Genomic DNA, 25,318 nt, shown 5'->3' with positions numbered 1-25,318 from the left:
TGTCGTGCTAAAAAAGTAGGGATAAATAAGAGTCACGTCGTTCGCGTTAATAGGTAGTTATATAGCGAATTAATAGAATAGATTAAGCTGAACGACAACTAACGAAGGATCGTTTTCATTTCAGTGATCGGTTAACGTCGCCACGCAGCAGCACACAAGGCGATTTTGCGAGCCCTTCTCGTATCGACGTATTCGACCACCTTCGTAGACATGATTCACCGATATACTGTTGCACCGGTGTTGGATCCTCCTTTTCCATCCGAAATTTACGCACGGTGCAGCCCGACTGTGCCCCACATTCGAGGTAAATCGCGCCAATTTTCTCAAATCATTTTTCTACGTTCTACGGCACGATGTAACGACATCGATAGCGTCCAACAGTTTGTCCACATATTTTCGATTTATATCTATGCAGAGTAGCCTGTATGTAAATGGTGATAATTCGTCCTTTTGCATTTTATCTAACGATATCATCGTTTAACGATTAACCTACATATTTTCGACTTATAACGTGGAATATTCTGTATGTAAATCGCGATACTGCGTCCTTTTGCATTTTATGCTGGATTTTCCGAATCTTGAAAAATTTCATTTATCCATGTATCTTGCCGCGCATCCGTCGAACCGATTATTCTCGTCCGTAAGCGTAACAAGAATTCGTCGGTGCCTGGCAGTCGCTGTGCATTTACGGAAATGTGTAAGTACGTACAGAGTGCTTCCTCGCAGGAAGGAGGAGAATCGAAATTTAGGTATTTCCTCGTAAATGGGCACCTATTCGTAATTCTGTCTATAGTTTTCATTTGAAATTATTGTAGTAGTAATAGCGCAATTCCGTCTATATGTAGATCTTCGTTTAAAATTTTTTCCTCTACAAACACGCACACCAATTTCATTATCAATGGGTCGTTCGCAGGCTGTGAAAGTTCTTGAAAAGATTTCTAACGTTTTATACGCGAACGAGGCTTTCTTTTATTACACGTACGTTTCCACTTATCTTTTCGTTATCGCGAGTGGCTGGAAATTCACGAACAATATTATCAAGAGTACGTGAGCGCGAGTATGACATCGTATTACTTTACTCGACGTTGGTGCGAGCGAGGCGTTTGGTCAGCTGTTCATCGATGGCGGGTCGACCGGTCACCCACCCCGACATCGTCGTCGGTACGGTGCCACGCCGCCACGCCGCCGCCATGCCGGCAAGGATCGATCGAACGGTCGGCGGTGGCCGGGGTACGCAACTTCCTACTTCCCGTAGTATGTCCGCGATCATCGGAATGCGACGAAAGTCGGCACATCTCCTTTAACGTCCGAGTCATCTCTCACTGACGACGGCTCGAAGACAGATAATAGGAAATAGGAGTACGTAAACCGAATCGAAGGCGACGTGACGTTCTCGGTAGAACGCGATATGCGCGTCAACGCTAATTACTCGTTAATTAGCGTTGTATTCACGCGGGACGGAACGTTTCCTTCCGACGCGCGTATGCGGAAGATTCGAAACGAGAATCGAGGTAAGGGCGAAGCCGCGCGCACCGTCGTGTCTAATCGAAGAGAGCCAAGAACAGAAGGGATGTTCGGCGCGACGCGAGGGTGAGAGTCGGCGAGGCGAGGCAAAAGCGAGGAAAGGGCCGGGTCGAGGAAGCGGGAGCGAGTGCAACGGCGAGTAGTCGAAACCGCCGGTGCAGCGCGACGAGACGAGGACGGGGCAGCGGCAGGGGTGAACGAAGGGTGGTAGAGGCGCATGCCAGTTGTGCCGTCGCCGCGTTACGAGTCGGCCAACAGCCCGAATCTGCCTCTTTCCCACTCTGTCTCTTCTCTCTTTCCCTTTTTCTCTTTCGTTCTCGCGTTCTCTCTCCGTTTCTCCGCTTCTCCAGCCGCGTCTTCCGCACCGCCCGCGTCAGTGATAGTCGGTACTCCTCCTGTCGACGTTACTCTTTTCCGGCCGCGAGTAACAACGCGCGTCGTCTTTCTTCGCGGAAGAAAGGCTCGGACGAACGCGTCCGTCCGAATCGTCGACGCGTCGCGCGGCGATGGCGTAGAAGTCTATGGTGCACGGTGCACCGTCGAGTCGATCGTTCGTTTTCTACGATCGATCCCGACCGCTAAGGGCAATGGCCCTCGGAACACGGCTGCGTTTTCCCCGCGAGTTTCTTCCAACGACGTTGTCGTGCGCGATCGTTTCGCGGAATCGTTTGGAACCGAGATGGGTTTGCCTCTTCCGCGCGAGAACCCTTCGACGCCGCGACGGCGTGACGGCGTCGGATTCCGAATAATGGAGTGCAACGACGACAGCTATTCCGAATCGTGCGACGAGTTCTCGGTTCCTGGTCGTCGACGTTCGATATCGAGCGACCGTCGCGAGATATGGGATTATTGCGAAGATATTTCCCGGTATCGTTTCTGATTCTCGGGATTGGACGTATAGTAAAAGAGAAGTGACGGATCGCGCGAAAAGGAGTCATACGACGATGGGTCTTTAAAGGTTCAAATAGATAAAAATCCTGGCATTCTACCACAGATACGAACCCGTAGGAACGACTGCACGTGTAAAAAGTATAAAGCATAGTATGTGACGAACCTCGCGTATCTTTGTAACTTTTGTACGATGTTAGTTTTATAAAAAGAGGCTGACTGCCCGTTTATGAATAAACGAATAAATGAAGTGCGACGCCGCGCGGCATGAGTGCCTAGTTTCGCGGTCAGTGATTATAATCGATATCGAATTGTTCTTGCATAAGTATTTATCTACGTGTTGTATACGCGAGCTTCCATACGCTCTTTGAAGCCGGAATGGAGAACACGTAAAACTGGTATTGAAGTAAATCGCGTCGCCGTGACTAATTGAATGATACGCGAGTCGCGTTCCGCGTGTTCATTAATGATTCACGGACTCGAGCGGTGAAACGTGGGTCGAGTCGATATCCCGACGCTGTCGAAGACGATTTGAAGAAACTGTCACGAGAAATGTAGTATTTGCGCGATGCGTCGTCATCTTGACGGTTCGGGAGTATTTCTGAATTTCGATTATGAAGACGACGTCGAACGATGCGGAAGGGAATAGAAAACGAGAATAAAAGCCGATGGATCGGTTTCGCGTCGCGACGCGGGCTTCTCGCCACGAGGATCGGTTTCGGATAATTTCTAGTTTCGATCGTCTGGCGGCAAACGCCGCTGTCGAAGTCACGACGAAACTGCAATAGCAGCGTAACGACGGCGGCGGCGACGGCGTAATAACCGACGAGCGTAACGTCTCGGGTCGTCTCGGTTGATGTGCTTCTATGCGAGCGCCGCTGCCCAAGTATTCTTTTTTCTGGTCGAGTGGTCGTCGGCGAGGTCGGTTCTTTCGGTGGATGAGACCGTTTGTACAGCGTACAGAGGACCGTGTTCGGACCTTGACATTTAAACATGCCGGGCAACCAATCGATTTTTCAAAAATAAACGAAATGCGTTGAATCGACCGACGAGTCGGTCGATACTAGAAACGCACGCGTACCTAAATATTCTTTCTTTCATTTTTTATACGTGATGCACATGTGTACTTATGGAAATACGTATACAAAGTACAAATGACTCACTGGGCTCCGGACTCGCTTAGCACGCATACACAAAAAATCTTACACGTTTTCTATCTCTCTCTTTCTATCTCTAATGCTTTCCATGCGTCGAGCAACGGATTTTCTGTGTGTAGCTACAAAGCGAGTACGAAATCCTTTGAGTCAACCGTACATACGTGAAACGCCTAGAACCTCTGGATTTGTTCGGTTTTTAGAATTTCCAGAATTACGCACAGCGATATTTGCAGCTAGCAGCGAAGGAATAGCGCAACGACGAGTATCGTTTTTCGAAATAATGCCACTTCGCATACGTGCACCGACCTACATGATTTCGTGTCGGAGACCGATCCTCTTTGTTACCCTTGCAACTTTTCTACGATAGTAGCTTTCCTTCGTGAGTTTATACGTTGCCACGTTTCTCGTTCGGTTCGCGTCGACGCACCCGGCGCCGTTCGACGACCTCGTCGAACAAAGATCGGCATTGGAAGGAGCTCGTTCGAAATGTTTCCTCACCGATGGTAGCGCGGGTCGTGAACCGGTCGCACGCGCGGCTCATTCGACGTACTACTACGCGCTCGTATCCGGTGGCTGATAGGAAGATACGACGTGTAAACGTGGGATATTTGAAATGTAACACTTGCGGTCGAGTTCGAGTGCTCGTTGAACGAGCGTTCTCGGGTTCGTTGATATCGAGTCGACCACACCCTACCCAATCCGTTGTTTTTCTTTCACGCCGAAAATTTCTGGTCTCTTCGTTGCTCGCGTCGCGTAGGTCGTCGGCAAGACGAGCGAACGGAGGTGTGCCGCGATTCCTCTTCGATGCACCATCGTCGTCGTCATCGTCATGTTCACGTGTCTTTGGAATTTGTTCGACTGGTAAGATTCCTTCTCTCTTCTCTATACTACGCGCGTCGCGCTTATGATTAACAGCGCACGCGGGCTTCTATTTTATTTATTTATTTATTTACTTATTTATTTATTTATTTACGGGCAGAAGTCCTTTGGTGTACAAGTATACTGACGTCAATAAATTTCAGACCAGCTTTATAAAGTATACTGGAAACATATCACGTTTGGTATTAGCGAAATATATCAGAAACATAGTACGCGCCACATTTTTTAAGTAGACTTTACAAATCTGGTCCGGAATCCCTTGAGGTCACTATACATAGTAAGTAGATAGACATGCTATTAACGCAATTTAAGTGAATTCGTCAATTTTTTTAATGGGAGTCTCACCCATTCGTAAACGTATAATACTCTTCGGTAATTTTACTTGTTGTTATTTGTTATTCTATTTGGTATGAAAATCGGTTCTGTAACCCTTGAATGAAAATAAAATTAAGATGTGGTGATATCATGGTCAAACAGTAAGAAGGAAAGTTAAGAAATAAAAGGGTAAATAGAAGAAACTTGGTTACGAACGTACGGAAGAGATTTAAATAAATCCGAAAGTTGAGAACTTCCCCTGGGTCAGAAAATCGAACGGCTTTCCACGGAACATTTAAAAGTTCGTCGAAAACTCGAAGTAGGTTTTATCCTCGTCGACCGAAATTCAACAGAGTTTTGGTATTATTCAATAAAGAGTAGTGAGAGAGAGAGACAGAGACAAATAATATTTTAGATTTGAGAACCTCAACTAAATACTCTGCCAATCAATGATTCTGTACTTAGTACTGAGATGTATATGTATACAAATACAAGCGAGATAAGTGCTTAAATCAAAGCGCGCGTATATTCGCCATTTCCCGGCGCCCGCAAAATTACCGAGACGAGTTAACTCTTTGAGGTATGCGATTTTAAAGGAAAAAGACCCAAATTGGATTTTTTAAACAACTTTATGTAAAACTTTAAATAGAACATTCAAAGAGCAACTTCAACTTCTCGAGATGGATTGAAATATATTCCAACATGCATAAAAATCTGAGCAAAAGGCGGGACAGGTTTTAACCCACCAACGAGTTAAAATGATGGCAATTTTTTTGATAAACAGGTCCGGTAATCGCGGTTTATGGCAATGCCCAAATGTAAGAAAGACGTAAATACGTGTGTCCGAGAAACGGTGAACGAAGAAAGGATCAAGAATCTCGCGATATCGTGGAGTAGGTCGCGGTCGTAAGTAGTAAGTAGTATCGCGTAATAATATAAGGAAGTTCGTTTTTTCTTCCGAGCTCTTCCTCGAATCGAATCGAGCGTTTCGCTAAGTCGCACGATAAATTTTCGATGACATCGGCGTCACCGCTATTGTTTCGAAATCAGGTCGCGTCCACTCACTATTGTCCACCGAATCGTGCTTCAAACTGTACGTTCTAAGGCGAAAAAGCAAAAATCCATGAAAAGCGTCATGAGCTGAAACCTTTATATCGAAGGCTGCTGGAAGACTTTGCTTCCCGCCCAATTCTATGTCTTTCCTTCTTGTTTGTTTTTTCTTTTTGAATTTGACGTTGAGTGGAGGGACTCTGTGAGGTAATTTACAGTACGATGGGGCATCCAAAGATTTATATAAGAATCTGACTCCCCTGGACGCTCCTATCAACCCAAACTGATTTATCGACTACACTGAATTATGTACGCGTAAGACGCGTCATGAACCTCATCTTTGGTGGTTACGATTCCTGGGAGTATAAGGATGAAGTTATGTGTGGAAAATTTTTATCTGCCTCGAATGGAAAGGCTTTCTTCCCTGTTTACGTCAATAATATTCGAGGATGAGGACGTATGGTGTGCGTCCGAATCGGACGTAATCCCAATCATAATTATTATGAATGAACCTTTTTGCCTTTAAACAGACGGCTGCCGAACGACTTTGCTTTCTGTCCACTTTCTATCTGTCCCGAACAGAAAGAGTTCGTTATCTGCTTTTTAACCCTTTGCACTCGATTTATTTTCAATTTTGTTTTGTACTGCCATCTCCAGCATGACATACGAGTGCAAAGGGTTAAAATTGCATTCGCTTTTACGGGAGAAAACCGTTTACGTCATTGCGATGGTATTTGACGACGAGGAGGATCTATCAATATGTAGTGCGAGTATATCCGAATGCGATCGGAGGTAATCGCAACCGTAATTTTCCTGTTCCAGGCTCGAACAGCCGGTGACCAGCGCAACACCCGGAATGGACAACAAAAAGGTTCGATTTACAACGTTTCATCGAATGATATCTTCCGCGACTAATCTAGTTTATTCGGATCTTCGATTTCCGAGTCGGCGAAATCGAGTCGTCGAAGCTGATCAATTTTCAAATCTCCGTATCGACAGGTTGTCCAGACAACGGCGGCGGTCTCCATGCCGGTTTCGGTCCGCGGGAAGGGCGACGTGTCGAGCGGAGCAGCGGCGGTGGTCTCGTCGGGGACTTCGGTGTCGGGGGTGCGAAGACGAAGCGGGTCTCAAGGGTTGCGATCGCCCGCTGCCAAGAGGCCGGTCTCCGCCCCCGTCGCCCTCCAGGGCTGGCTGTATAAACAGGGTTCCGAAGGTCTGATGCTATGGAAGAAGCGGTGGTTCGTTCTCTCCGAGTACTGCCTCTTTTATTACAAAGGTTAGACCTCGCTTCTTCTTACCTCGTCGCCCGTTTCGTTATTTACTTATTTATCGTTAATCTCTTCTACGCCCGGTTTAAAACTAAATTCTTGTTCATTCGACCCACGTTATTCTCCGCTTTCCTTAGTATCTACAGACGCTTCCGTTTTAAAACGTTACGTTTTCGTTCGATCGACCGCGTCGGTCGATACTCTTCATCGTCGAATAGTTTGCCTTTTCTTTTCGTTTAAAAATTGTCAGCAATTACTAAATAAGTCTTTCGCACTTGTACGTCATGCTAGAGATGAAGTACTCTCACTCATTGAAAATAAATCGAAAAAGGTTAAATAACAACTTTGCGAGCTTACGGTTTTTAAAAATCGAGAATCGCGTCGAAAAAATACGCATTGCATCGAGAACCAAAAGACCATTACGGTAGCTACGAGTACTTCGCAAACTAGACGCGTGCCGGTCCCGGACGCGCCAGCGGGCGCAATCGATTCCTCTCCGTGTTTTCCGAGGAACGACGCGACGCCTCTGTTTCGTATGCGGCGAAAGAAAACGGGAGAGAAGAATAGCGAAGAGAAAAGATGGACGGAAGCTCTTCGGTTACGATGCGTTACGTTTTGTCGATCGAACCTGTAGGTCCGGAAGAGGAGAAGCTGCTGGGTTCGATACTGTTGCCATCGTATAGGATCACCGTGTGCAAGCCCGAAGACAAAGTTAACAAGAAGTTCGCGTTCAAAGCGGAGCACGCGAATATGAGAACGTATCACTTTGCGGCGGACAGCCGTGAAGCCATGAACCAGTGGGTAAACGCGTTGACGTTGGCGACCCTTCTGCAAGATCCGAGCCCGTAAGTTCTACGTATTTTCCTCGATATCCACGTACAAATGGTTCACTTGATTCCGGACTCACTTCTGCCAGAAATTTTACCTGTGGTGATATTGACCCTCCTTTGTGACAAATAAAGAAGTTCTGAAACTGAATCTGAATTCTGCTATAAGGATGGCACATCTACGTAGGTCGAGGTAGTGACGGTACATGGAAAGCATTAAAACTAGAGAGAGAATCTATCATATTTTCTATGTTTGCACGCCAAGTGGATCCGGAATCCAATGTGCCTTCCGTACATACAATTTGTTTGCTCTGTTCCGCGGGTATCGAATCGAAAGTTTGCCGATGTTCTGGAAACGTTCTTCGTGCGTCGATGAACGGACGAACGGTAAATTCGTGAATCATGTGTGATCGCAGCGGAGTCGGGGAAGCAGCGATGGTGATAGAAATAGCTGGTCAGCACGGGCCGAACGGGGATCGCAGCGCGCGACCCAGCGTTTCTTCGATTTCCTCGATTCTGAATCAGAGTGCCGACGACAGCGACTCCGGGTTCCACGGTTTTCAATCCCGAGACGATCCCAGCCACGCGTCCAACAACAATTCCAGTCCGAACAGCGTGAATACCGCTTCGTTCCCGAATCTCACCGGCAACGGCGGCAACAACGGGAACAATAACAACAACAACAACGACGTGTGCGTCGCGAACAACGCGAACAACGAGATCCCACCAATGGTAAACGGCTGGATTCAGCAGCAGCAACACGTTTCTCATGGTCAACTGAATACGTCGCAACATCAACAGCAGCAGCAGCAATACGGACAGTCGATGCACTCGTCTCAGGAACAGAGCCACCACTCTCACTCGTATCAAGCGATGCTTCGTCAGCATTTTTCTTACTTGAATACCGATCAGAGTCAGAATTACCAGTACAAGCGCGCCATTCAGCAACAGCAGCAACAACAGCAGCAGCAGCAGCAGCAGCAGCAGCAGCAACAACAACAACAACATCAACAATCGCAATCGCAATCGCGTTTAATCACGGGCAACGTGCAAACCGTTCAACCTATGCCTAGGAAGTTCGGGCAACCAATTTACGCGAACGCCCCGCCGAAGCCCAGAAGACTCACCGACGGTTCCACCGAATATTCAACGCCATCCCCGGACCCCGACTGTAGAAAGTCTCCAGTGTCTCCGGACGTCGCGTCGACCGGCAAGAGTCCGCTGTCGGATTACGACAAGAACAGTTTGATCTATGGGACGAGGACCAGTCAGCCGTCGCAGCAAAGTTCGCGGATAGACAAATTGGGATTGAATTACGGGACGAACATGGGTGCGAGTACGGGATACGGGCAAGGGCAGATACAGGTGCAGATGCAGGAGAGGCGCACGCCGGATACGTACGGCCGCAGCGCGGCGAAGCCGAGATCGAGCAGAGGAAATGGGGACTACGAGGAAGTCTATGGAACGCCTCAGCTGTACCAGAGACCAGCCGGACCTGTGGGATATGCGAAAGGATCGTCACCGGCGCCGATTCCAATTCCGATCCCCATTCCTGTGTACGCGCAGCATCATCAGCATCAGATTCACTCCCCCGTGTCGGTTTCCAACTCGGGTGAGTAACCCTCATTGGACTAGAACGATGACAAAGAGAAAGAGATAGTGAGAGTGAGAGTGAGAGTGAGAAACGGGGTAATCCGATTCGATCCTCTTCACAGCTACGATAACGAGACAGACAAGAGCGCAACCACCGCCGCGACCGCACAGCGCGGATTTCTTGGAGTACGAGTCGTCCAGGAAACCTCATCAACGACTGACGCCGACGACCGCGCGCTTTGAAGAATCGCTGAATCAGCTGCAGAGGCGTCCTCAGAGGCCCAAGTCGAGCTTGGACATAGTCGCTACGTCGGAGGCTACGAACGATGGATATTTTTATTCCGAAGAGAGGTAACAATCGGACCAATCGTTTTGAACGGTGCGTACTCTCGTACGTTCTGGGTTCCGCGAGCCACGAACCAATCTTTTCCAAAGTCCATTTCGCGGAGCCCGATAGAATTTACTTTCTACGCTAGCCAGACTCGATTCAACTTTTGCTTTCCTTTCGTTCGAGTTTGAACGGAAAAGAGGTCGTACGTCCGACTTACTGAGTCGATCTGCGTTCGGCTGCTCACCTCTTTGCCGAAGTCTCTCTTCGCGATTTGGGAATGCTCTTTCGAGCGTTGATCGCTCATTCGATTCGCACAGGTACGCGGCACAGATGCGACAGTCGGCAGTGTATCTTCATCAAACGCCGCAACAGCATCAGCAACGGAGGAACCAGTCGCTTTCTCGTGCGACGATGCCGTCGAACGAAACGGAAGCGGGGACGGGAATGGAGGCGGATATGGAGACGAGGACGGAGATGGGGGCGGCGATCCGCGACGAAAGCAGAATATCGACGCTGCCGGAAGCTTTGCGCACCTCTGGCTTCAGACGGGAACACGTTCATCAGCAGCACGCGATGCCGCATCAATCTTTCCAAAGGCACATCGAGTGAGTCACTATCCATCGTTTCTTTCTTTCTTCCTTTCTTTCTCTCTCTCTTATGCGCACGGTGGACAGACAATGCGAGTCGATACTGGCTAGTCGTCGCGTTCTTACCCTTTCCTTCACAATGAAATAACCGTAAACGCTAAAAGTCGTGACTATATTCGTTTTCGATCGATGAATAATTTTCGATCTCTCTCGACGAGGGAACGGAACGAACGATGCGAAAACGCAGAGGGTAGGTAATCGGATGAAATTGTTAGAATCGGTTGATCGCACAGGCTGAGCGGCAACGAGGGCAGCAAGCTGAGGCGATCGTTGCGCGACCCGAGCTACGAGTCGAGCGCGAGCGTTCGGGAGGCGATGATGAGTCAGGTGTCGGATACGCATGACACGGACGGGATCGTGGATTCCGTGCGAAGAATTCCACGGCGGGAATATGAGTGGGGTGTCAGGCCGGCCGCTCGCGTTGGCCCGACGTGTCACGCCGCCTCGAACAGACGATGGAACGAGCAGCAACAGCAGCAGCAACAGTTCTGCAGGTCGGCGTCGGCCAGACTTCCGAGGACTAGGCATCCGGCAGCCTTCGACCCCGACGACGAGGACTACGGCGAACCGTCTTCCGAGCAGGACTCCAGGGACGGTGAACGAAAGATACAACAGGTTCGTCTGTTACTTTCTTCCTGTGTATATTTTTCGTATCGATTTGGTTGGTGAAAGATCGATCGAATTTTTCGAGTCGAGGAACCTTCAATCAAAAGTCGAACGCGGCTCAATTCTTGACCGGCTTGTTCGGCGACAGTTTTTCGATCGAAACCAAGCGAGAGAAGGGCGCGCGTGTATCGTTCTCGTACTTAAACTATCGGTACCATGCTGTCTTGAAACAAGGAATTTGATATGGTAATGTCCATTGCTATACGTATTACGTTCATCATAAAATATCATACGAAATAATCATAAAATATCATGCAAAAGTTTATAGATATGAACCATCGGTCTCATAACTTTTTATGTGTAATCTACTATTTTGAAACTCTTTTATATGTCAATATACATAAAAGGGTTTTCGAACCTGTGAAATAAATAAGTATCGACAATCTGGGTACGCACGTTCGTCGCGTAACGAATTGTTTTCAAACGCCGTGAATTCACGAGACGCGATTTTCAATAGACGTGTAATCGCGTAATTGTTAAGAGTAGGTAAAAAATCGGTAAGCGGAAACGAATAAGGAAGGACGCGAGCTACGCGCAGGTGATTCACGGGTAAAAGGTGCAGCGGGGTACGTGGAAGAAGCGATGTGCTGGTCGCGCAGCTATGTATTCGGATTTCGACTCTCGTCACGTTCTGCTTTCATCGGGATCCGTCCGTTGATCGCCGCGGTATTCGTTTTCTTCCTCGAACGCGAAAGCTCGCCGGGCGATTCGTCCGTGCGTCGAATACGAAGCGCGTTCTTTCATTCCTCGATCCATACCTCCCTTCGCGTTCGCTCGATGCAGATCGATGACAGCCGCGTAACAATTGCAGCGAGAAGAGTCTATGAAACGACTTCTGGAATGGAAACAGCGGATGCTGCAGTCGCCATTGACTCGGAAGCCGTCCGCGTCGGCGAACAGAGGTCGCGTCAGGAACGAGCAGCTCTCAAGTTACTACAAGCAGCAGGCCCTGCTCGAGTTGGCCGCTCAGGAGGCTTGCGTCGCGGCCGCCGGAGCGGGAACCGGAGGCGTCGACCCTGCGGAGGCCCGGCACTCGCGGCGGAGGGAGGACGGCCACCGGGCGCACGGTCGCAGCAAAAGCTCCGACGCCCGGCGAAACGTAGCCAACGTGCCCCGATACAACAGCTACTCCAGCGACGACGAAGGTAGGGAAACCTCGCCTGAACTTATTATCTGACAACGAGATATGTGGCTTCTCCGCGCGTTCCCGGGATCGTTTCTCTCTCGCTCACTCACTCACTCTCTCTCTCTCTTCCTCTCTCATTTGTTTCTCATCGTTTTTCATCGTCCGCTTCTACGGTCGTCGCGAGCTTGCCGGTAACCGCTTTTAATTCCTCCTTCCGTTTCGTATTTATCTTCAATGAAAAAGGAACATCCGTCGAGAATCGAGTCACAAACGGAGCTCACGGGACGAGCGAGAAGAGATCTCGGGAACCCGCGCGAGTCTGCGACCGAGGCGATTTCGAGTAGATAGCTGAACTTGTGTGTATCGCTAGAACTAATCGTCGCGTCGGCACGATAACAAACTATTAACCCTTTTACCTACGTGCGCCGCGTACCACGCGGAATAACCGCTTTAACACGATCGCAAATTCGCATTCCGCGAATCGAGACGTACACCGTTTGCCATTCACGAACGACGACGAACCGGTCGGTTCCATCTACGTGTACTGCGTAACGCGCACCTGTACGAACGGTAGTTCTTTGTACGTGCATCGAGACGCGTAGGATATATTTACATGCGCCAGATTCCTTCGATAAAGCAGGCTTTCGACGTTTACAGAATGTACGTCGGCAAAGATTCATAGAATCAATCATTTTCGATAAGAATAAATGCGACGGCAGCTTCGCGGTCGCGAAAATCGAATCGCGCGTGAAAACGTCGTCCAGCTCCTCTCCTGTCTCTTGCTAGCTGTATCTCTCTCTCTCTCTTCCTCTTTCTTTTGCCCGTTCGTTCGTTCGCTCGCAACGCGACGATTTATCGTGGAACTCGTGAGAATTCGAGAGGAGCGAAGAGCGAACAGTGTATGGAAAAAAGAAAGCGTAAGCGTGCTGCCTGGTAAAGTATAGGAAAGTAAAGTAGGGGAATTTGCGCGGGGCTCCTTCTCTTTGCTGCTGTGTGGGTCTGGGCTGTGACTGGTGGATGGGAACGATTAACACCTTCGGAGCTTAACCAGCGCGTCCGTTACGAACTAACGCTAGTCTAGACGATGGGACCTGAGTACGCGATTGAGAAACTTGTATCAGCATGGCATGCTCGAAACTGTATCACACTAACACCAGCGCGGAGCCGATCGCGTTTTTTTTCGTTTCGATGCGATCCGAAGAATTCGTCGAATCAGTCGATGGGCCGCGATACCTGCTCGACATTCCTCGTATTCACACCGATTAATGTTAATCGCGAAATTCGCAATTTCCGAAATTCATTCCCGCGCGGCGTAGAACGAAAAATATTTCCAACGCCAATTACAATCCTCGGTCGTGTCGGTCAGGTACCACGGTACGCGCGCGAATCGGGTCACGAGATTGATAGAACGCGTTAACGAACCACCAAGTCCCCCATCGGAGTACAATGGGCCGTTTTTCGTGTTATCGTCCGAGCCTAGCGCGTGCATCGTCTTCCAACGATCGAGTATTCCGGCGTAATTGGGGGAACGTCGCGTACGTCAGACGTCGACGAGAAGTTCGACCTATCCGCGATCTTGAAACTTTCGAGTCGTTCCCTGCGACGATCGAGTACTTTGAAATCGGCTCCGGCTTCGCTTGGATCACGCGGTTCAATCGGTATCGAGAAGGATTTTGGTTGGTGATTAACCGATTAATTCCCGAGTCGTGAATCGTCAGTAACAAAGGTCCTCGTGTGTTTGTTCCGTAACGGATGACTCACAGAGATGGGAGACGATGTCCGGAAGAAGCGCACGCGCAGACCCTCGCATGCCGGAAGGAGCCCCCGACACCTCGTTCGAGGAGACGATCGTTCGCCGATCCGAGAACGCGCGTCCGGTGAGATACCCCCGGACGCGGGATACGAGGAGATCAGCTTCCCTTCGTCGAGCACCGTTCGTACCTCCGAGCGAACGAACCGTCGCGGCGCCGCCGCCACTCCGACCGGCGTTGAGACGAGAACCGACGAGAAGGGGACCGAGAGGAACCCCTACGGCGTCGACCGATCTGGAGACGATCCGAACGGTTCGTCGAACGCGCACGCGGCCGATACCTGGTGGCCCGCTCGGAAGACCGTCCAGTGGGCCGTGGACGACGACGAAGGAGAGAACGAAAAGGAAAAGCGGAAGAAGAGAGATAAGGACGAATGGGACTCGCGCATCGACGAGGCCAAACTCATCAAAGAGTTTTCTTACCATTACATCAAGTACAAAGCGGAATCGAGATCCGACAACGAGGAGGACGAGCGGAACGAGTCTCCCGACGAGACGGCGGGAACGACGAATCTGGTTCGCTGCAGGATACGATCGTTCGAGCCAAACGGTGGCGAGAGAGGATCCGGCAAGGAGACTCTTGCTATGCAGGAACCGCTGAAGGTGTCGCCCGTTCAAGCGACCGAGGCACACGTCTCGAAATTGGATCGTTCGAAGAACAGCGGCGGCAAATCGTCGGTGATTCGCAGCTTCGCCCTCGGGGAAACGAACCGACGCGAGGGAACCGTCGGAGACGGCCATGCGAAACAAGCCTCGACGGACAGCAACAAATCCGTGAAGGACCTGCTGGCCGATTTTGAGAGAAAGTCTCGGCGAGTCGAGGAACGATCTCAACACGAGTTCGACGGCAGACGGCGAGAGACGAGGCATCGTGCGGCGTTCAGCGATTCGGAAGCTTTGTTTTATGAAGCGGGAAGCGACTTGGATCGACATCGGGATATCGAGGGACGAGAGAAGAACGAAGAGAACAGACGGGACGAGGATTCGAGAACGAACGAGGTCGACGAGACCGAAGCTGAGAGGGACGTTTCTTTCGAGGAGGAATCTTCCTCGCCTAAAAATCGACCGGAAAACGTTCCCACGGAAGATTTGGACGTCGCGGCGGGAAATCGCGTTCGCGACGGATCCAGTCCAACGGAATCTCTGCTGACCCACGGCGATCGGCTCTCCGAAGAAAGCGGAAACGCGAGTCCGACGACGTCGAAGAAGCAAGAGGAGGAGGATGAAGAGGACGTGAATCCCGAGGAACACTACTTACCTATGTCTCCGAGGAAGGCTATCTTGGATCCGAACGACGACGACGACCGACCGAATCCGAATATGATGGAGAGTCTATTCGCGAACCTGGAACGCGAGGAGAGTTCATATGTGGAGATGACCCGGAACGGCATAACACGATCCTTGCTGGCCGAAGACGCCGGCGACCTGCGCGACTCCGGGGATTATTCGACGTTGGACGCGCCGCACTACGAATTCGTTTGCGTCTCGGACAGCAAAGTCGAACCGGTCTACATGGAAGTGAGTCAATTATCCGACCCGGAGAAGGAGAACGGTAGCAGGGACCGGGAGGAGGATCGCGATCGAAAAATCGCCTCGAACCATAACAAAAGATCCAGCGAAGACCGTTCTACGCACTCCGCGCATTCCAGGAGTACCGATCTTCCTGATATTATCACCGCTCTGAAATCTGACGACAGCTCCGACGCGGACGACGAATCCTCGAAGGATCTGGACTCGATCGACGCTCCTCGTCATCCGAGGTTCAGCTTGTCGGACACTTTCAGGCCGGCGTCTTATTACTTGGGCGCGAGTCGAGCGATAATCGCGGAGCTGCACGACTCGTCGGACAGCGAACTGGTGTCTCCACCACCGATTCCGACGTCTCCGCCGCCGTTAGACGATCTCGACTCGCTGGGACTGCGAGAGTCGTTGGAGGCAAAGAAGACAGCGTCCAGTGCGAAACCCGTCGCGATGGGCCAAGTCGAGACCCAAAGACCTCCGTCGAGGTTCTCGGACGCCACGACTGGTTCCACTTTCCGGGACAGTCGAATCTCGTTGGAGAGCGCGTCAGGCAGCGACTCGGTCGCGGCAGAGTTCAGGACGCTGGAGGAGGAGACGAGGCACAGACAGTTGAAAACGAGACCAGTCAGCGAGCTCTGCGAGGAGACTGTGCTCGACGGCTTGGACGAGTTGGAATCTCTCAGCGGTAGTCGATTCGATGGAGTCAGCATCGATCTCGATCGGTACTTGGAGGAACTTCGAGCTCGCGACGCTTTCAATGTCGATCTGTACGCGAAGGAGCATCTGGGCTACGGCGGCAGCGTTTACGGATTCAACGAGAACACCGCATGCGTGGACAAACTTCGGAAGACGGCCTGTCGCGATTTGTCCGTGCGACCGAATCCGGCGATCGACGCCGATGGATACGACGCGTCGAACAAGATGGGATCCGCGAGCAGTTTGCCGTCGATGAGAGTCTGTGACGTTTCTCCGTCTGTCCATCATCAACATTCCCAATCGTTCACCGGGGACTCTCACTACGAGAACGTCTCGAGCTTCTCTCCGTTGCAGGCCGTCGCTCACTCGAATCCTTCGTGCGATCAGGATCGCCATCCTATCGCGCTCGTCTCCCACACCAGAGACTCCAGTTACCCTTTCCGCGATTCCAGCATTCGAGCCTCGACTTTCGTCTCATCTGTCGGTCGGAGACCGGCCAGCGCTCAATCCTCGACAAACTCCTCCGCGTACTCCTTGGGGAATCGTCTGGGAAACAACTCCGACAGTGGCGAGCCGCGAACCGCTAGTCCATATTCCGCGAGCGGTTTTCGGGTCGCGGTCCATTCAAGATCGGCTAGTCAGGATTCGGCTGGATATTCGAAATCGCCGTCCAGCCGGGACGATTCGAGTCGTCGATATTCGAGCTCGACGACCACCGCGGGTCGCTCCTATCTACCGGAAGAACCTCGAACTCGCGGCGAATCGGCCACCGCGCCTTACTACTATTCGGACCTTCGACCGAACCCTAGCGCGTCGAATGCCCCTGGAACCGAGCCCGGTAAGCCGATCGTCGGGCACACCTCCAGATTGCCGCAGCTGAACAACCAAAGGGACGACGCTTCCGCGTTGAACAAGCGAAACGACATAGGACGCATCGTCAATCCGATCTCCAGGCAGATACCCAGGCAGATACGAGTCGACGACATAGACGAGGCCAGGCGAATCGCCGCGGAGTTAAGAAGAACGAGCTGCCAGTTGCTGGCCGACGACAAGGCGGACCTCGTCGACAAGAGGAACTTTTACGAGGCCGACACTCTCAGAAGAGTGAAATCGACCGATCCTCTGCCAGACGGGATTTCGACGGACATCAGCGCCTGGAGGAATCTGTATCCCCACGGTCTTCGAGACAAATCGAACGCGAATCGCGACAATTGCAGGCGACCGGCCGGATCGCCACGCGAGACTCAGACCTCGTCGTCGCATCGAAGGTCCAGGTCGTTGGAAGGTCTTCTCGACGACGTCGGCCTTCAGAATCTGGTTGAACTGAGGAACAGAAACGATCGTGCGACAGCCACGGCGACGGTCGAGTCGACGACGTCGAGACTAGATGAACGAGAGACCACGACGTCAACGCGGAACGCGAGCACTGAACTCGACGTCGTCGGTGCGAACGCTTCGACGTTCGCCAATGTCCAGGATCCTTGGGAGCAAGATTCTCTGTGGAGGGAGAGTCTGAGAAGAGTGAGTCTGAGGAACGCCAGATCTTTGGACAACCTCGACGATAATCCGAGGACGACGAACGCGTCCGGTTTCGACGCGAAGGGCCGAAACAAGATCACCCGCGGCGCCACTTACGTGAACGACAGCGTGATCTCGCGAAGGGACGAGAGAGCGAGGAAGAGCGCGAAACGCGAAACGAGCGAGGAGGACCAGAGAGAGGAAGAGGAAGGGGCTTACGAAAGCTCGGCGACGGAACGCGTTTACGACGGGGATGCATACGCGTGGAACTCTCGAGACGAGATTCGCGGGAACGAAGCCACTGAAGAGGATAAGGATCATTTTTTAGAGAAAGGCAACCTTCCCCCGATCGGTTCGGAGATGGAACAACGTCAACAGCAGCAGCAGCAGCAGCGAGCGTTGTTCGAGTTCGACCGAGAGAAGCTCAGGCAATGGGACCTACTGTCGAGCGCCTGCTTGCTCCAGGAACAGCAGCGGGGCTCGATGGCGGACTCGGGGCGAGGGTTGCCAATTGCGGAACAACAGCTCACAGACGTTCCCTGTACGCGGACGACGAACGCGAGCACCGCTGCTGCTGTCGATCGTATGAATCTGGACGGACGGGTCGGCGGCGTCGCGTCGAAGGCGGTCGACGCACCGATCTCGCGGACCACCTCGACGAACGGCAACGACGGTCAACGAGAACCGAACGAGACCAACGAGGCTCGTGACAGAGTGACTCCAGGTGAGTGGCTCCTCGAGACATCCGGTCCCGGTGGTGTGTACAGGAAGTGACTGACTGGCCGTGTTCCAAACCTCTCGTCTCGTTCGGTCTCGTTCACCGGCGATCGCTACCTTTGCCGAAACGTACCTGCACGGCCGATCTGTTCATAGTATACGTAACTTTTCTCGCCGCGACCGACGTCGTCTCCGTCGCGCCTAACGCTGTCGTTGAAAACCGGCGTAACGACAAGAGACCGGGTTCCAACTTGCAACCGGCTGTTATCCGCTGTTTATCAGGTATCTTTTCGTCGGCGGACGTGACGACGTCCTTTCGATTTGCAACGATTAGCAAATACTTCCATCGATGCGAGTTGGAACGCGGCCTGAGATGTATGTTGCGTGCGAATGCTCGTCATCGAGAAAATATTCGGCCGTATCGAGCGTGACGATCTATCGCGTCTGGCAAAAACTGATCGACCATCGACGATACAAACGACGGTAAATAACAACGAAGGTACGCATACAGTTTGAGATTATTTCTGCGGCTATAATCTGACATCGTTACCGTACAGTTTTATTTCATTCGAAACTCGGACGTTTTCCAACGCTGGTTCCATCGAGAACGTTTTGCCAGGTATACCGGAGATCGTCTCGGTCGAATTTATTTTTATCGTCGCTGGGGAACGATGTTTCCGAGACTTAGAAGAAATAGGAATCGAACTGCTCTCTTTCCTGTGTAATAAAATAGCGTTCGTTGCACAGGTACAGCGCATTATCGATTACGCTGCCACGATTGGGGCCACATTCGAGGATATCCTTGCTAATTTTAAGTTTACCGATTTCGTATACATACACATATGTACAATACGTACAGACGACCGACGCTAAATATTCGTCGTCGCATCGACGACGCGCGTTCGTTTCGTCATCTTTCATCTACCTTTGCTCGTCTTCTTCGCTAAAGATATCTGTAAACGCGATCGAGAAGGTACGAGGGATATTTTCGTCCCCTCGCCGCGACTCTGTCACTCGTCGGGCGACGAGATTCGAATAATTGTCGGGATTCGATATTTATCGGAAAGAGCGTGTCGTCGAGAAACTGGAACTAGGCATATTTCTTTCTCTGTCTCGTCTTCACGTACTGATTATATTTTGTACGCATCGAAATCGGTTATGGTCATTCCGAACGAACTCTAACGAATTTAATTCGAAACATTGTATTCGAAATGTATGTTACGCGAGTTTAATCGCGAGAGTGAACGAGTCGCGATTCGAGTCTCGCGACTCTCACGACGACAATAAACCAGTTGAAAAGAAGATCAGTCGATGATCGGACACGATAATTTACTTGACTACCTTTCGTAAAAGTCGTTGCAGCTTAATCGGCGCGAAAATGACTACGCAGCGACGACGCAGTGTCCCGGAATTTCTGTAAGTAGGACATTTCTTCGAATCGAGGACCCGAGGCAAGATTTTCCGTGCGACGAACCGCGGACGTGTCACGTGTACGTCCATTCTCTTCGGCGCGATGTCTGCCAGCCGAGGATGGTAACGGCTAATCGCGCGTTCGAACCAGGCGTGATCATGCCTCGAAGACCTTTCCGAATCACATTTACTCTTTGCACGTGCCAACTGACATTTCACCTACCCCGCGTACCGCGGACGAATCTGGAATTTACGTATAGACTCCGTGCTACAGGTACCTACGCTTCCAATCTGCTGTCATAACAGTCGCGTGCGGTTCGGACCGTAAGCACTTCGTCACTAATTCGATGGCAATTTATGGGAACGATTCCGCGAAAGAATTCAGCCGAAGCAGAGCAAACCACACCTTTTAAGCTATTCGAGGAGAATGAAACATGTTCTACAAAATATTCTTCATTTTCGACCTACTTTTCCAGAGGAGAATCGTACTTCCACGAGTCGTATTCTCAGTACATCATGAATATGATATACTGGATGTCCAAAAAATTTGGGACCAAACTTGTACTATGTATTATCGAAATTCGATTGATGTTTAGGGAGTCTGATATTTACTGTTTATAAGAATTGGGAGAATTAAGTCGTCGATCGGTTAGATGCTAGACAGTGAAGCAGTCGCCCGGCAAGCGGGAGTAGGTCTGGAGTCTAGGGCAATTGAGATCCTCTTTACTTTTTTTATTTCCGCTTCAAACTCGGTACGGCTAGGAAATTAGCGTAAGATTCGGGTTGTGACCGTTCCGGTACGAATGCTTCGAAAACAATTTCGACTAGTAGACCACGTTTTTGCTTCGTTTCGCGGTTTCTCGGCGGTCTTTCGAAATGAGCTACAGCGCTGTTCCTTATTCCGCTAGTCAAGAGACATCGAACGGTACCCTTGGTCGCTTGCTTACTTCCTTGATCGCGCGAGCTTCAATGCTGAAAACGGTTTTTTTTCATACGTTTATAACTGCGTTCCCTTCTCTTTGAGAAAACAATATTCGTTCATGAAATACACGGAAGTAATCGTCGCGAAAATTTATATGTACACATCCAATTGCAAACGATACACACGAAAATAATAGGTGCAATGCATATTTATTTATTTATTCTTTTTTATTATTTATCCACGGGATACAAATATAATGCAATATAACATAAAGCAGTACAAACATAATTAGAATAATTGGTCCTAAGTATTACAAGTATAATGACACGTAGAGTACCGAGTCTTGATACATTTATACAAACCATAAAACAATCATTGGTACGCAGCTAGAAAATGAGTAAGAATATGCGTATGCGCCGTCCCAAAGCCTGCTAATTTCTATGCATACAATAAGTAATATTTATCAAGCAATTGGTAGCTTGATCTGTGAACTCGTAAACAGTTTTTGTTCGAATCGAGGCAGCCAGTCTCTCCCCCATCCGTCGGACCGGCGTCCGGTGGTCTGGTTATTCATGGTGGAATCCCGTCAACGGTTCACGCGGTGCACAATAAAATTACGTGCGCGCACATATGTGCAGAGACCGGTGAACAATCGGAACCAATATCGGGACTTTTATTCGACGTAAAAAATGAGAAGAGCATGATTGACGGTCGCATTCGACCAGGTAGCTAGGGTGGCGTAAACTAAACAAAAGGAGGGTGCAATGAAATGGCGTGTAAAGGCGGCGTACGTAGCGTGCTCGCGTTTACACGTGCGACTGCCTGCCTACCGTCGTATTGAGAATCGGCGGCAGCGGGTCGAGAGGACGGAATCGAATGGAATAGAACGGAATATGAACGAGTCGGTCGAGTGTCGAGCGGAGCGGGACAGAAACGAGACGAGAGGGACTGAGGGACACTCGCCGTTCGCCACTCGTACGTACTCGTTCTTCGCTCTCCGCAGTCGTGTCTCGGCCTCGCGGCTCGTGGTTCGTGTGGTCGTGGTCTGTGCCGTGGTTCGTCCCTGTCCTGTCTGTCCGCTCGGTCAGCCGATGCCACTCGCGACGCAACGGCATCGCGCGCGCCAGTTCGTTCCGACCCGGTTCGCGCCACTCGACACTGGCATAAACCGTATCGTCGCGCGTTACCGAGACATGTTTGCGCTTTCCGATCGCGTGTTTTTCATCGGATTCGTCGCCCGCTGAAAAGGGACTTTTGAAAGTTCTCCGAGCTCGTCGGAGAACGAGCGCAGGGCTTACGCGCGGGAGACGAACTTCGATGAATTCATCCTTGGTTGCAATAAAGTGTCACAAACTACCAAAGTTTCCTCGATTCTTTATCCGTGTTACGCTCCGAACTTTCTTCTCTGCCAATCGTAAGTGCGAGTTTTCGATCTCCAGATTCTCGGTAAGACCGTGTCGCTCGTGAAAGAATATTCGTTTTTTCGATCGTCGATTACGCATAAGTTTCCGATGAAAATCCGACGCAACCGCAGAGTTCAAAGATCAGTTCTGCCCGCATGAGATTTACACTCGGATTGCTAAAAATGCCATGACTGATTGTTCTCCGAACGCGCGTACCTCGTGAAGTTCAATAGAAACGGGGAGAAAACGGGTAGACCGATCGCCGATGGATGGAAACCGTGGAACGCGACTCGCGATCGTTGACGTACAGTCTATCTACAGCTGTACACCTTAGGAAAGTAAACTTTGCCGGGAGTGGAATCAACTTTCACGGGTCGACTCGTACATGCATCGACGAGGTTTTACGATGTCCGCGTGCAGTACATTTATCGCGCTTTCGTCGGGGCAATTAACGTCGGTTCGCGTTAAACTGGATCGATTCGCGACAATTTAACATCTTAGTTACGCAACAGGCGGCTCCTACCAACGTTCGTTACGCGCAGTCGATATCTACGGTGAACCGAGTGAAAGGTGTAAAGTGAAAAATTAAAAGTGAGACGAAGGAAAGAAAGAATGTCACATTTCTGGAATACGAACTGAATCGCACCGGTATCGATACTCGCTGGTGCCAGAGCGGCAAAACCAAAGGCGACGGAGATTGCGCGTGTACGCTACGAGGATCAGCGATGAAAACGTGTTTCACGTAATTGCAAAACCCACGTGTATACAGCGTCGTACTGTGCGACGCATCCCGCGTTCTACACCCTGCGGCTCGCTAAGTTCCTTCGACGAGATGCGACGAGTCGCACGTGAACGTACGGGCGGCTGGACGCTGACGGTGTCAGAAGAGAAAGAGACGACTACGTTTACGTTTGCCATTGGTTCCTCGCGGCGATAACGAGCGCGACTGGACCCGGCGGACGGGATGGGTGGAAAAGTCGGGCTAATCTGTGGCAGTTGCTGGTCCGGGAAGTACAGTACGTATACCGTGATCAGCGTATTTTTCGATCGATCGTTATCACGTGACTTAGTTCGGAAGTGGAATTACAAGCAGAGTTTCGGCTATATCTATGGTAACTGACGTGATGTACGAACGTGTTCGTGTCATTTGATCGACGAGACCGTCGCATCGTTGGTAAAAACGATTTAACGTCGAAGAACGCGAAAACGAACGTAAGAAGGAGGAGATACGACGAGAGAAGAGACCGAATTCGGCTGATGAACCGTTAAGAGATGTTATACGTTCGTAGGCCGCGTGACACGCGCTGCAGGACCACTCCGCTCGCCTCTCGGTATAAGTAAATACCGTTACTTGGCTCGCCTTCTCCCTACCGTTCACGTTCACTGCACGTACGCGCCTTTATAGCTACGTGCGTCGTACGCGATCCTTACATCTCTCCACGGTTTTAATTAAATTTCGGTTTTCCGATTCTCCAGTTTTCCGTCTATCGTTTTTAGCTAAATTGACGATAAGCATTCGCGTGGCAAACTAGCGAAAGTCCGTGCGATATCGAAAGACCTGTTTGCATTCGGGGAAACGTGCACCGAGCGGAGAGATCGATGAGGATAAAAAGAAGAAAGTGCGCCGATCCGCGAGTTCCGTGGCTGGTTTCGTCGCCAGTCGAGCCGAACGCTGCCGATCCTGTCGACGTTTCACGGAAAAACTCGCGGGTCGTTCTGTTTGATGGAACGCGAACGATTCGAACGTCTCGACCATTCGCGGAATATCTAGGTCGCGAATAGTTTCTTTCTTTCCACTTGTATGGAGTAACGAATGAACGGTAGTCGAGACTAGTGACCCTCCAGGGAGCAACTGGACACCTAAGTGATCGTTTCTGATTAGCTGCGAAAAAGTCCACCTAAACTGGAAACAGGGATAAAGTAAATGTACTGCTATTTGTTGTCAGGATTCGAACATTATACAAAACTCGCGGAATAGATATTTATAAAAAATAATGTGACATTATTTTATTATTATCGATATTTTATTCCTAAAAGAATATTTCAAGTGTTAATTTTTATTGGACTGACGTATTGACAGTGAAAAGAGTTCGTTTTCAGTTATTAATTTTGACATTTCGCGCTCTGGGTTTAGACACGTTTTTATGAGGGTGCTCAGTCCTGTAGGGTCATTAGCCGAGATGAGAAACGAGTAACTGTTCGACGACCGTGCGCGATAAATTCGATTTTCGCGAAGGTAGACCAAGTTCCTTCTTTGTGTTCATACTTTGATGCTCGGTTTGATTCAATTTCTCAAATGTAGGAAGGAATACGGAGTTTAAGGAAGTCAGAACTAGCATGTCAGGATATCGAAATCAAACTCCACGTTCTGTTAACTAGTATACTTAGTTTGCAAGAAACAATGACAGCACGGCTCGCTTTAGTGCCAACTGCACAGTTCCAGATCTACGCTGTAACTAACTTAATATTTCGTTTTCTCGAGACCCCAGATGTTGGTCGTCGTCACCTAGCCGTCAATTTTGTTATTTTACAATTTGATCTGACTGACATAGTAATAAATGATTGCACTATCGCGCGCTTATTCATTTTTCGCGATTCGGATCAGATACGTTCACCTATGTCAGGGCATGTATACACTGAACGCACGTGGCGATGGGCACCCACGTTAGGCTAGGCTTAGGGTATCGCGTATGAATATGTATTGGTACTACATATACATAAATTCGTTCCTGGGATTTGGATACTCTGCACCCTTCGTTTATATCTCGATATTGTAGATATCGGAGAATATTTATGAGTAAGGAATGCAATTTTCAAAGCGAAAAAGGGCGTGAGTATCTCTCATGCATAAGGAGATACATACTTATACGTATGGATACAATAGTCGTAGTTAGTTGGCATTGAGGAACACGAACACAGCTGGAGAACAAGAGGAGAGAGAGAGAGAGAGAGAAGAGGCCGCGATATCGCAGGTATCAACTGGGCCCGACGCGCCTGACCCATTTGATCACTACAGATCCCGTTATGTACATAGTTGGCACCAGGTCGAG

The 25,318-nt window shown here is 50.1% G+C and overlaps 1 protein-coding gene across 7 annotated transcripts in view; it reads left to right on the top strand.

Annotated features, from left to right (window-relative positions):
* LOC108632753 (uncharacterized) overlaps positions 1 to 25,318 on the top strand; it is a 47,464-nt gene that overhangs the window by 3,187 nt on the left and 18,959 nt on the right. For 5 of the 7 annotated variants that reach the window (XR_003388665.1, XM_018037516.2, XM_018037510.2 and 2 more), the window contains exons 2-11: positions 125 to 304; positions 6,636 to 6,684; positions 6,813 to 7,089; positions 7,716 to 7,926; positions 8,325 to 9,520; positions 9,624 to 9,852; positions 10,150 to 10,437; positions 10,713 to 11,094; positions 11,957 to 12,290; positions 14,035 to 18,540. Coding sequence is in view for 6 of the 7 variants with exons in the window: in XM_018037516.2 (XP_017893005.1) it covers positions 125 to 304; positions 6,636 to 6,684; positions 6,813 to 7,089; positions 7,716 to 7,926; positions 8,325 to 9,520; positions 9,624 to 9,852; positions 10,150 to 10,437; positions 10,713 to 11,094; positions 11,957 to 12,290; positions 14,035 to 18,540 (7,652 nt within the window). In the remaining variant the exon portion in view is untranslated. Of the gene's footprint in view, positions 1 to 124; positions 305 to 1,733; positions 2,483 to 4,326; positions 4,431 to 6,635; positions 6,685 to 6,812; positions 7,090 to 7,715; positions 7,927 to 8,324; positions 9,521 to 9,623; positions 9,853 to 10,149; positions 10,438 to 10,712; positions 11,095 to 11,956; positions 12,291 to 14,034; positions 18,541 to 25,318 lie in introns of those variants that run through there. The other 2 variants (XM_018037514.2, XM_018037517.2) reach the window with 2 other exon arrangements.

This window comes from Ceratina calcarata, unplaced genomic scaffold, assembly GCF_001652005.2.
Source record: "Ceratina calcarata isolate Rehan_Ccalc_2016 unplaced genomic scaffold, ASM165200v1 scaffold171, whole genome shotgun sequence".
NCBI lineage: Eukaryota > Metazoa > Arthropoda > Insecta > Hymenoptera > Apidae > Ceratina > Ceratina calcarata.
This window is presented reverse-complemented; position numbering and strand designations above follow the sequence as displayed.